The sequence below is a fragment of the Plasmodium coatneyi genome, chromosome 4 (assembly GCF_001680005.1).
Source record: "Plasmodium coatneyi strain Hackeri chromosome 4, complete sequence".
NCBI classification, from domain to species: Eukaryota; Apicomplexa; class Aconoidasida; order Haemosporida; family Plasmodiidae; genus Plasmodium; species Plasmodium coatneyi.
The window spans coordinates 1068889-1080722 of NC_033559.1; the positions used below are offsets into that span (position 1 = coordinate 1068889).

Genomic DNA, 11834 nt, shown 5'->3' on the forward strand with positions numbered 1-11834 from the left:
ACTGATTTTTGAGTAATAAAAGCACATAAAAAATAGTGCTATTACTAATGGTGCCACGAAACTTATAATTACAGCTTCCCGTGAATCAGGAAAAGGAACTGAATTCTATTTCATTTATTTCGCACATCGATGACTCTTCCCTTTTTCTTTTATAAATGCTCCAAAATGTATACTGTGTTTTTATTTTTATGCTACACATTTTCCACTTTTCTCATAGAAGCTTGAATTATATATTAACACATATTCATAATTATATGGGGATAATCCATATATTAATTTAGTACGAAATAAGAAATTTACGCGCTGCCATAAAGATATATGCCTTTACGAAATTGAACTTTCAAATTAGCGTCTATCAAATAATAATTCATAGGAATTACATAAAATTAAGATGTCCATTCCTATTGCTTTTACTCTGCATTTTTGAGCTTATTGCATTCTTCCAATTTAGGGTCACATAACACAAAAGGAATAGTATAATCGAAAGAACAGTATAATTGAAAATTATACTTTTTGCGTTTATTTAACCGTTCCAAATGTGATAGATATATATTATCATTCATATAGATGACAATTTGTATTAACTTTATACAATAATGTTAATACGGAAAAATATCCACACATCTATTGTACCAAGAATAGTTTATACACTAATTTATATAGGACTACTCAAAGGAAAAATTGCACGGGAAATTTAATTCCGATTTTTCCTTATTCGATAAGTACCTAGTTATATGAGTAGCAATGACCTTGGGTCAAAAAATCCAATGAAATGATTGTACGCTTTGCGCGCGAAAAAGAAAAAACTAATAATGACGAAACAACTTCTTCCTATATAGGGGGTCGAAAAATGTTCTGGATGCTACTTGACTCACTACATAAAGCAAATGTCTAGGCACATATTTTATGGAGTACTTATTAACGGAATAGCTTTTGACCATTTCTTCTGATTCATCCAACAATGAAACTTGCTCCTTTTTCAAGTGTTGTGCGTACAGTGGTCTTGTTACGTACGTTTGGTGTGCTATATTCCAGAAGGAGAAATTTGCGGCCGCATTTTTTGGGGATGCTTCCTCCTGCTTCTTCGTCCTCTCGCCCACCTTCAAACTCGTTATATTGCTATTGCTAGCGTTGTTGCCTTCCTCCCTGTTGGTTGCCCAACTGTTGTCATTGCTGCAGGTGGCCGTTTTTCTGCCATTGCGCACATGATCCTCGCGGGGGGGATTGTTTTCCCCGTCAGCCTTTGCAATAACCGCAGGAACAGCTGTTCGAGTGTCACCCCAATCCTTCACACCCTCTCCTTGCTGATGGTCCTGCATTGATAAGTTGTAAAATTCATCGTCCATCTCCCTCATGGTGGTTATATTTTTTTCCATCTTATCGTAGTTCAGACAAATGGACACATAGTTGGACCTCCTGGATGTTTCCTCGCTAGTACTTCTTTCACCATCCCCATCGTAGTGATCTTCATCCGACGAAAAAAACATAAGACTGCTCGTTATATCGTAGTTAAATGGGCCAGGAACGCCTCCTTTTACCTCCATATGAGTATGGCCATACTCGCTGCCCCCCTGTTGGTAATTTTTCGTAACAATGAGTGAACTCTTTCCTTGTGCGTCCTTACTCCCCGGTTTGGCCATCCCTTCATTCTGTTCTTCGTCGCTTTCTATTTCGGATATGTCACATGAGGAAGAATCATCATTTTTGGATTTCCCCTTCGGGAGCATTTTGTCCCTATCGATAAGCTCATTTTCTTTATCTTCCTGAAAAGATATTATGCTCTCATCAGGTTCTAAAGGGTACAGCTGTGTGGACCTTTTAACATTTCGATAAAGGGGGGAGCTGGCAACTTGGTTATTTCCCCCTCTGTGATAGTTTCCTCTATCCTCCTCATCCCCCTCCAACGTTTTGCTTGCATTTCTCTCATTTTCGTGTCGTAACCGTTTTACGTTTCTCACCTTGTCTGCTGTTGCCTCCTCGAGACTTTCCTGTCGCTTCCTCTTCTTCCCCTTCTCATCTTCTATGCGCAAAAAATTGGCGTTCACCAAGATGCCCGAGGTGAGGATGCTATCGATCCATTGAACGAAAGTAATTATGTTATTCCCTTCGCTGCTTTCGGTGTGACCTGGTGGAGCACTCATTTGGGTCACCAACTTTGGCGTCAATGTCCTTTAATCTTCCTCCGATCGATCGCATTCCTAGGAGGGATACCCATGCGGTGCACGGGCATAGGACGTACTCCTTCACTGTGTTGCAGTACACCTCACTACCGTATGTGCGTCATTGTTAATGTTCATGCGTCTGCAACTCTCACATCCATACGTCGCGGCACAAGGCAACGCTTCACCTTCGTGTGACCTCAATTGGGGGAAAAAATTAAGTTGTTGTATATACCCATTTGGACGAAAAAAAATATTACGCAAACGATTTCATCATTTGGTTTGTTTCGCTTGTAGCGTTTCTTCTCCCACAATCTGGAGTGTTTTTTTTTTTTTTTTTTTTTTAACGCGGAAAAATTCATATATTTTTTATTCGCGCTTTGATTTTACTTCCTACAGTGTTCTTTTCCTTCCCCACTGGTATATTTTGCTGCAATTCACGCTGCTCTTCTTTTGTGCGTGGTGCAGAATGACTCATTAATTCGCACCCACGAGCGCGTCGAGGGTTTTAATCCTGCCTTGTTCGTTTATCCGTTTGACCATCCGCTTCGAACCCGCTTGCTTCTCAACTGTTCCGTGTCATACGGTTGACCCGTTTTTATGGAGGCTACGCAGCGCGGAAGCGCAGACCCTTTGGAGCTCTTCCGAATAAGCGAAACTGCCAGCCTAATGGTGGAAAATTATTTGCGTATTCTCACGAAAGCGTGAGTGCATCAGCGCTTCCACCGCTTAGCAAAATGCACAGCCAAAAAATGAACGCTGCCCCATTAGGGATGACCCAAATGTATCACAATGTGTGAAGTACTTACGGTTAAGCGAAGTTGGCGAAGTTTTCGAACTGGTGAGATATAAACGAAAGGGCGAAAAAAGAAGGAGGTCGCCTTTCCTTCCTTCTGCCCATTTGAAGACCCGCATAAATCGAGGAAGGGGCGATTTTAATATCGTCTAAGTGACAAACGTGTGCGAACTTATGGGCGCCTTGGGCTGCTTCTGCAACTGTCCACAACATCGCCACGTCCGGAGTTTCCCATTTGTTTGCACCACGGCAACATGAGCGACAAACATGGCGAGCCTGGCACAGAAGGGGAGAATGGTTCCAATACCGACGAAGCGCCGAGGGGAGACGCCTTCTTCGATCCCAGCGCAGAACAGTACCTAGTCATTTCCCCCAGACAAAAGCTAAACCCAATCTTAAAAAAAATAAACAGAGTCCGATACAAATTTAGTAACATCATCCCGGATTTTTTAATCGGGAAGAATAACGCCTGCTTGTTCATATCGATGAAGTATCACAGACTGAGATCCAATTATTTAAAAGCACGAATCGAAACGCTGTCCAATAAGTACAATAACCGCATACTGCTATGCCTGGTGGATATCGAAAATATAGAAAATTCTCTGGGGGAAATAAACCAGCTGGCCTTTTGTTTTAACATGACGTTAATATTATGTTGGAGTACCGAAGAATGTGCACGGGTGATTGAAGACTTTAAAATTTACGAGAAAAAAATATCCTACATAAAGAACAACAAACTGACGTCCACGCATGCGGAGAAGATACACGAACTCTTGAAAAAAATTAGGTCCATCAACTCCTCCGACTGTGCAACTATCACAAACAAGTTCAAAAGTTTTAAAAATATTGTCATGGCTAAGAAGGACGACCTCATCAATTGCTCTGGTTTGGGCAACAAGAAAATACAGTCGCTCATATCTGCTTTTAATGACCCCTTTTTTTAGGACCACACACATATACATATGTATGTACGCATGTATGTATGTGTGGGTGGGGCGTGCATTTCTGCTGAAGGACGCGCTCACGCGTAAAGGGTACCCTCCTGCGTGCACACATAAAAGAATTTTGCCAGTGCGTCGCCAACACATGTGAACCGAAAGATCGACGCAGAACAGCCCGTTTAACCGATTCCACTGTTTTGCAATTTTAACGCCTATCTTTCCTTTCACATGAGCAAAAAAAACTTTTTAAAAATCCTCTATATACATTTTTCAAGAGTTACTTTTTCATAACGGCTGTTTAGCGTTCTTCAAAAACGGAGGTATAAATAAATATATATGTGTAATTGTGCGTATTTATACATTTTAAATAGATATACACTTGGCGCACGTGAAGGGGCAGCAACAGGTTGGGCTGGCTAGCTGTATGCGTAAATATATGTTACCAATTTATGTACAAAAAAAAAAAAAAAAAAAAAAAAAAAATCTAGCTATTTTTGTAAACCTTTTTTTTTTATGTCTACTTGGAGGTGCTCTATTTAATTTGTCCTTTCCCTTAGGATAGGGGATGCATGGGTTTATAATTCGCAGATAACTTGGGAAGACCCTCATCCGAATATGACTGAAAAAAAGGGGGTGTACAACGGTTAGCGCGTGTATGCATTGATACGTGCGTGATGCACATATGTGTACTACATACGTATGGCATTCACGCAAAAAAAACTGCGCACAATCCGCTCGTGAGCGCGTTTGCATCTCGCCCTTACTGCTTGACGCTCCTCCGGGGGGCTGGTTCACCTTCACGTTCGTCTTTTTGTCCGACTTAGATGGCAGCTTGTTCATTTCGGGGTTACCCGCAGCCTCCGAGCTCTCATTATTCTTTGAGGCCGAGTTCACATTTTTCTTGCTGGCATTTTTGTTCTCAGGTTCTACGTCTGCGGGGGGTATTAAAAGGGGGAATTTGTCACAGTGATCGTTCACTATCACAAGTGGTAGGCGTGAACGTGTGAGCAATGTACACAATCATACACGCGTCTCTCCGAATGCAATTGCATCTTCACATGCGCGTAATGCTCTCGGTGACACTCTTTGGCCACTCTCTCCCCCTTACAGTTTCCAAATGATACGGTGGAATTCCCTCCTGGGGCATTCGTAATTCTCGTGCTGGATCGGTTTTTAATAAATGGGTTGTCTCTTACGTCTGTGAAAATGGAAGCGAAGACGAGATCCCCCGGGAGGAGTCCATGTTGATGTTTGGATGTGGGAGAGAAGCATACGTGCATATACACAAGTGTAATCACCTGGGGTTCCCACCAACGAGCATAAAACACGCACACATAGATCACGTAAAAGGGGACCACGCGGAAACATCCATGCAAGGGGACTACGTAATACAGTTCCTCTGTCGTATGCGTCAGTGTGAGGTGCATCCCTTACCCATTTTCCACGCCTTGAAAAGAGAGATAAAATAAGAGGAGGCGATAAATATTTATTCACCGCTTAAACCTTCTCTGTGGATGATTTAAAACGCAGGGTGCGCTGCTTTCCTCGCTTGCTTGTTCGCTTGATTTCCTCGAGAGGAAGTTCTTCAAAAGGGGAAAGAAAATACACCCAAAGGGGGAAACTATATATTTATGTGCATATAAGTTCATCCACACATACGTATAACCCCTTCGAGCATGTTATCGAATCTCTACTAATTCAAAACATGCAGTGGCATCGCGCGGATCCTTCCGTAAGTGCGTGTGGGCTCATTCGAAGAGTCATACAATTTTACCTACTGTGTGTGTTAAAGTGTTTACAGGCGAGTCCAGAAAATGGGTTAAATTAAAAATGGCCAAATATTGCGCAGATCTTAAAAATTAAAAGTCGAAGATTCAAATGCTGAATGATGGAAGAAACTTATGTCACATAAAAAGGATTCCTCTCTACATAAACAAAATATCCTTTAATGTCTCCTTCCAAAAAAAAAATAAAAATAAAATATAAGGATACGATTTCTTTGCAAATTAAAAACGTTCAAAATATGCCTGAAGAAAAATATGTTCATGATCACGTGTCAAAATGCATCAAGAAAAAAAAAAAAAAAAAAAAAAAAACAATGTGTATACAAAAATAATATGGTGAGCACTTTTAAACGTAAAAAAACGTTAATTTTTTCACCTTTGCTACAGGGCAAACTGGAAAATTAACCTCGCGTACACATCCTAAGAGGGAGTACATTATACACTTACACATGGTACCGAAGAAGCGTCATCATCCACGTTGAATTATGTTAAGCATGAAACTGTTTTTTGCGGCCTTTAAGTTTTTTTTTTTTTTTTTTTTTTTTTCGTGATAGATGTGCACAGTGTATAGGTACACTCGCAAACAGCTTTTCCTTTTGTCTCCCCCGTTGGAAATGTGTATATGTAAAGGATTAAAAAAAAAAAAAGAATGAGATAAAAAGAGGATCACCCAGTTGAAATCCTCGAAAGTGGTCGAACTAACCCAACCATCATCAGCAGCTCATCAAAGTACTCCTAAGAGTATCGCTGTGTTAGCGTCTTAGCGGGGAAGTACAAATGTGATGTAGAATGTGGCAAGGGAAGAGAAAGCTAAATTGTAATCGTTAAGACCTTTTTTGAATTGTTCCTTTTGTAAGAACCGCTCGAGCTAATGCTCCAACGGTGCCAACGCCATCCTGGAAATGAGAATGCCAAATGAGAAAAAAGAAACCTTTTTGCTGCCTACCTCCTAAGCTGTAAACAGGTTCCCCCGCATGCAGGTGGCGAGGCGTAACTGGGTGCATACGGTCCATACGGGAATATAGCCCCCCTACATGCGCAGGCGCAATATGCATGTATGCATACGTCGCGGCACCGGGATTTTTGCCCCAAGTGAAAAAGGTCATTTAAAAAAAAAAAAAAAAGGGAATGTTATGTATCTTCGTTCAAATCACCACATAAAAATCATTTCCCAATTTTTTTTTTTTTTTTTTTCTTTATTGTGATAAAGGGCACAACGAATGGGGAAAAAAACATAAATGGCAAAGCATTAATAAATAATAAGGGAAAAGAAGAATAATATTACGTTGCTAGGTTCTGTAGTGTAGTGGTTAGCACTGCAGACTCTGACTCTGCAAACCTGGGTTCGAATCCCAGCAGAACCTCACATTGTTTTCTTATCAATTTATATAGTATTATTCTTATTGTCGAAATTGTTCTCCGCCAGAATGAAAGTATATTTTTATTTTCCCCTTCCAAAAATTATTTTAGCGTAGGGGGCGGGAGAAGAAAATATATTCTTAGCCATTTTATTTAACAGAATTTGTTCTTTTTCCAGGGACATGCGAAACACACTGTCACCCCAAAAGTTCGACATACATGCCTACATATACTTTTCCCTTTTGGATCACGTCTCTTTGAATCTCCTTTCACCCCTCAAAGGGGAAGAAAAAAAAAAGCACAAAAGAGAGAACCGGGGTGACGTTTTTTTTTTTTTTCTGTATTCCATCTTTGCGCTTCATCGGTCGGAACAAAAAATCTAAGATTACATTCTAAACTGCTTTGAAAAGAAAAAAAAACCTTCACCACATGTTTTTTGAAAGTGAGAACATCTGTCCGGGTCTCATGGTTCAAGGTTTAGGTTTAGGGCAACCAGTTCTGTCCCCCTAAATGTGACTTCTCCCGTTCGGGTGCCGCGCCCCACATTTGGGAAGTTTCATTTGAGGGCGAAAGAAGGTGAAACACTCCTTCTGTCACTACGCTCACACGGAGGGTGAAGTATGCCAAAGGGTAAAGCTCAAACGAATCCGTGCACCTCCCCAACAAAATGGAAGACGATACCAAGGCAGTGTCAACCCTGCGGTAGACTTCCCCAAAATGCCATAATCGATTTTGTGAACAAAAATGTAAAGGTCCCTTTTCCGATATGTAGAATGCACAGCGTATGAGACACCTCTCAGCTTCTACCGGAGTGTGTGTGTGGAGAATCCTAGTAACTAACTCATTGAGAGGAACTAACTCGGTAAACCATCCTAGCAAGGATAGGTAAGCAAACTTAACCTGATAGGCAAACCTAATTCGAGAAAAAGTGTAAACTTCCTTTCTCCTCTCAGTACCCCCCGCATGCAAAGTAAAAAAAAAAAAAAAAAAAAAAAAATGTGTACTGTGCTAGTGAAAAAAAAAAAAAAAAAAATACACGTAACAATCGCAAGTAAAAAAATATACTAAAGTGATAAAATGAGGATGTGCCAAGCTGTTATAAACTTCTAAAATGTTAAAATGCTAAATAATAAAATGGTAAATTGTAAAACGCTAATTCTAATATGCTAAAATCTTGAAAGGGGGACAAAATTTCATAAAAGGAGTTAAAAGGGAAATGCCATTCGCCCGGCTAGCCCCGCTTTTCCGTTTCTTCCCGTTCCTAATGTATCGCTGGCCGTAATAAATGAAGGCACACTAACGCGACGCGCGTGACGCAGTGCCCACCACACAGTTTGACGGAGAGCAGACGGCATGACGCCGACCGGATCGCCTCTGACAAAGCGCCAATGAATCTTTACCTAAATGTGCTGCACGAAATAGAGGCAATCCTTCAAAGGTGCAACGGAGACGTGTATCAAAAGGTTCGAAAAATAAACGAGTACATTCGGAAGAACTACGGGGAAGATCAGGAGGAGGTGGTCGCGCGGAAGAGAAGTACTGGTGCAAGGAAGAAAAGAGCCAATTCGAGGAGGCGAGATGAAAAAGACACGGGCGTGGCAAAATTGACAACGAAGCAGACGGCCAAGCAAGTGGCCAAACTGACAACGAGGCAGACGGCAAAGCTTGCGACGAAGCAGGGCGAAAACGCGAACAGCATAAAGAACTACTTCAAAGTAGTGAAGAGGGAATCTCCCTCTCCAAACCCGCATAATGCAGACACGCACGCGGAAGATGCCAAAACGGAAACATCATCCCAAATGGAAAGAAAAAAAAACAAAAGCACCATTCCACTAATTAACACTTTTTTCTTCTATGGAAATTATAACATTATAATAATCATATACTACATAATACATAAAGTAAAGCTACATAATGAGGAGGATATTTTTTGGAGTGACAGCCACCATGGGGGAAGCCCAAATGGAGGTGACAAGGATTTCATAATCCATAGTAACAAAAACGTTACACACATTATGTGTCCTCAACTGAAGGACAACGACGTGAAAGGATTGAACGAACTGGTGAATGAAATAATATCGTACAAGTTAAACTCCCTTCACATATTCATTGTAGAGTCCTTTAACTCCCTGAATCGTCAATTTAGGAAAATGTTCATGGGAAAAATTAGTAAAAGTAAAAATATCATTTTCATTCACAGCAGTGTTTGTTTGAATGACATTTCTTTAGCCAACTGTCTGTATGTCCGAATTCCCAAGCCAGACAAACTTTTATTCATTTCTCATTTTTTACATTTGTCTGAAGATAAGTACAATATTGATATTTACGATAAGGAGAGGAGGGACTACGTCGAAAATATGATAAGCAGTTGCAACTACGACATTCCCCTCATCCTCACCATGCTGTACTTTATAAAAATTAATAACTTCCCAGAGTTGAAAAAAGTTATTAAACTGATTATCAACACGAATGTAAAAAAGCTAGTTTGTATAATACACAAATGTGTTATTTCTAAAAGTTCCCTTTTCTTGATTAGAAATATTTTGTACTCTATTTTGTATACTTACAATTTTGACATGGACAATTTCTTGACTCTCTTTTGCAAGCAATTAATTTCCTTCCATAAAGACGATGACAATTATAAGAAGGAGATTTTCTCCTTGTTTTCAGAATATAGTTACTACTGTTCTTTACATGATAATCATATTTGCTCCTTGGAGAGCCTCGCCTCCAAAGTGATCCTCCTTGAACAGAAGTACATCACCACTTTGAACCGTAGCTATCCTGCTTCCGAGGATAGGGACGAACTCAGTACTAGTTTTCAGTCCGAGCTCACGTCAGAGCAGCAACCCCAGGAATGCACCTACACGAGCCCAACCCTGCCGGGGGAAGATTCTCCTGCTATTGCAATCGCAATAGAAAATGCAACTCCTAATTAGCAGAAAACTAAACAGAAATGACTTATTATTCAAACGGTTTACAAAATATCCAAATGGAGAAAAAAATGAAACACACATCCATACCTACACACAGCAGGGTGGACTTTAAAAATGTCTTCACTTCTGCTCATGCGCGAACAGAAGAGTGAAGGAAAAATAGGATGATGCTCACCTCACACGAGTCATTCTCCTACGTTGAATCCAATTCGAATACGCCCAAGGGGTGTTAAAATTATTGGGGGCATACCTATCTGCGCAGACACATGAACACACACATGCGCATGTATGTATGCCCCGAACGGACGCTCGCGCAAAGCGAATTCGATTAATTTTTTTTTTTTTTTATACAAAAAAAAGATACAAATTTTTGATACGCAAAAATGCCCCTTTGTTTTTTCATTCCTTGTTTTGTGCCCACGAATTATGGAGGCGCCTCGGTTGGAAGCAAGCATGAAAAAGCACTACCGCCCACTTCTAACTTATAACATCTAACTTGACACTTTACCCCGTGTGGTGCCGCAAAGCAGCATGCACACTCGCTTGTCCAACTACGTGCCAATATTTTGCAAGACTAATCATTTTCGTATGCTATTCGAATCTTCTTCTTGCCTACAATGTGGGTAAAAAAATGGGGAAAAAATGTAATCACACATGATGCGAAAAAACAGTGGGCAAATGGTTAGATGCCATTCCTTTCCCCCTTGGGGGAATTCCATTGAAGAACGCAACACGCAGCAGCTGCATGAATGCTTACCCTTCTTGCCGCCTGCCTTGGTGCTCCTCTTCTTCGTGAAGCTTCCGTCGAATTCCTCCACTTCGTCCTCATCAAACAGCTTCCCTTCCTCCTGCAGAGTCCTGATGTGCTCGCCGTCCACGTACTCCTTCGCAATTTTCTGCTTTCTCTTCGCCTTCTTCCCTCGGGGCTTTTCCTCCTCATCGATATCGTCCTCCCCATCGTCCTCTTCCTCCACGTCACTTTCCTCTCCCTCTTCATCGTCATCCTCCTCGTCGTCTTCACCCTCCAGGTCGTCCTCACTATCATCCTCTAACTCTTCATCTTCATCATCGTCTTCCTCCTCATCGTAATCGTCCTCGTCATCATCGTCTTCTTCTTCTTCCTCCTCTTCGTTTTCTTCTTCGTCGTCCTCCTCTTCCGCGTCGTCTTCGTCACTGACCTCCTCTTCTTCCTCCTCCTCCTGCTTCTCCAGTTGTTGCTTCTTCTTCCTCTTCTTCACGTCTTGCTCGTCCTCCACCTCGTCGAACAGCTTGGCCAACTCGGAGTCCTTATTTTTAACCTTCTTTTTGGGGGTCAAAAATTTATACAAATTGCCATACACCCCGCTATTCAACCGGTTGAGCAATTCTTTTTCGACATTATTTAAAATGTTGGCTGCTTTGAGAGCCTTATTTTCCCGGGTCCTATCCCTTCTTTCTGTTTTCTTTTTAATGGGAACCAACTTTACTTGTTTTTGCAAAATTAATTTCCTACTTCGCTTTAAAATCTCTTTCATCCGTACATATCTCTTCATGCATTTTTTTATTTGCTTTATATTATGGGTGTACTTCATTTCTTTATAGATAGCATTGAATGCTTCCTTTTTGTTTTGACTTAGCTGGATTCTGGTCCACATGGAGCTCGGAAGGTGGGCCTTCTCGGGGTACTTTAAGTATAAATAAATTTCTCCCTTATCTAAAATGACTGTTCCGTAGACACTGTTACTTAGAGGGCAGTTCACCTTGGTACATAGTCCCGTAACGTTATATTCATTCATGCAGAACATCTGTGTCTGCGTTTTTTTTTTGAACGAGCATTTTCCCTTGCCCAGGATTTCCCACGTGATGGTGTCGTCATTCAT

The 11834-nt window shown here is 41.0% G+C and overlaps 5 protein-coding genes and 1 non-coding gene across 6 annotated transcripts; 3 read left to right on the top strand and 3 right to left on the bottom strand.

The window, feature by feature from the left end:
- Positions 1-806: 806 nt before the first annotated feature.
- On the bottom strand, positions 807-2141 carry PCOAH_00008230 (Uncharacterized protein; the record flags this gene model as incomplete). The annotated part of the gene is made up of 1 exon (XM_020057633.1): positions 807-2141. The coding sequence occupies one exon, from the start codon at positions 2139-2141 to the stop codon at positions 807-809; it is 1335 nt and encodes a 444-aa protein (XP_019913268.1).
- A 1068-nt stretch (positions 2142-3209) lies between these two features.
- Positions 3210-3899, top strand: PCOAH_00008240 (Nucleotide excision repair protein; the record flags this gene model as incomplete). The annotated part of the gene is made up of 1 exon (XM_020057634.1): positions 3210-3899. The coding sequence occupies one exon, from the start codon at positions 3210-3212 to the stop codon at positions 3897-3899; it is 690 nt and encodes a 229-aa protein (XP_019913077.1).
- A 510-nt stretch (positions 3900-4409) lies between these two features.
- On the bottom strand, positions 4410-5964 carry PCOAH_00008250 (Uncharacterized protein; the record flags this gene model as incomplete). Its single annotated transcript, XM_020057635.1, has 5 exons — positions 4410-4515; positions 4661-4828; positions 5005-5094; positions 5331-5479; positions 5675-5964. The coding sequence occupies 4 exons, from the start codon at positions 5332-5334 to the stop codon at positions 4502-4504; spliced, it is 276 nt and encodes a 91-aa protein (XP_019913177.1).
- A 1008-nt stretch (positions 5965-6972) lies between these two features.
- Gln_CTG lies at positions 6973-7044 on the top strand (the record flags this gene model as incomplete). The annotated part of the gene is made up of 1 exon: positions 6973-7044. It is a non-coding gene; the product is annotated as a tRNA-Gln (tRNA).
- A 1383-nt stretch (positions 7045-8427) lies between these two features.
- Positions 8428-9978, top strand: PCOAH_00008270 (Uncharacterized protein; the record flags this gene model as incomplete). The annotated part of the gene is made up of 1 exon (XM_020057636.1): positions 8428-9978. The coding sequence occupies one exon, from the start codon at positions 8428-8430 to the stop codon at positions 9976-9978; it is 1551 nt and encodes a 516-aa protein (XP_019913310.1).
- A 571-nt stretch (positions 9979-10549) lies between these two features.
- Positions 10550-11834, bottom strand: PCOAH_00008280 (MAK16-related protein; the record flags this gene model as incomplete). Its single annotated transcript, XM_020057637.1, has 2 exons — positions 10550-10587; positions 10733-11834. 2 exons carry the CDS (start codon positions 11832-11834, stop codon positions 10550-10552), a joined length of 1140 nt encoding a protein of 379 aa, XP_019913121.1.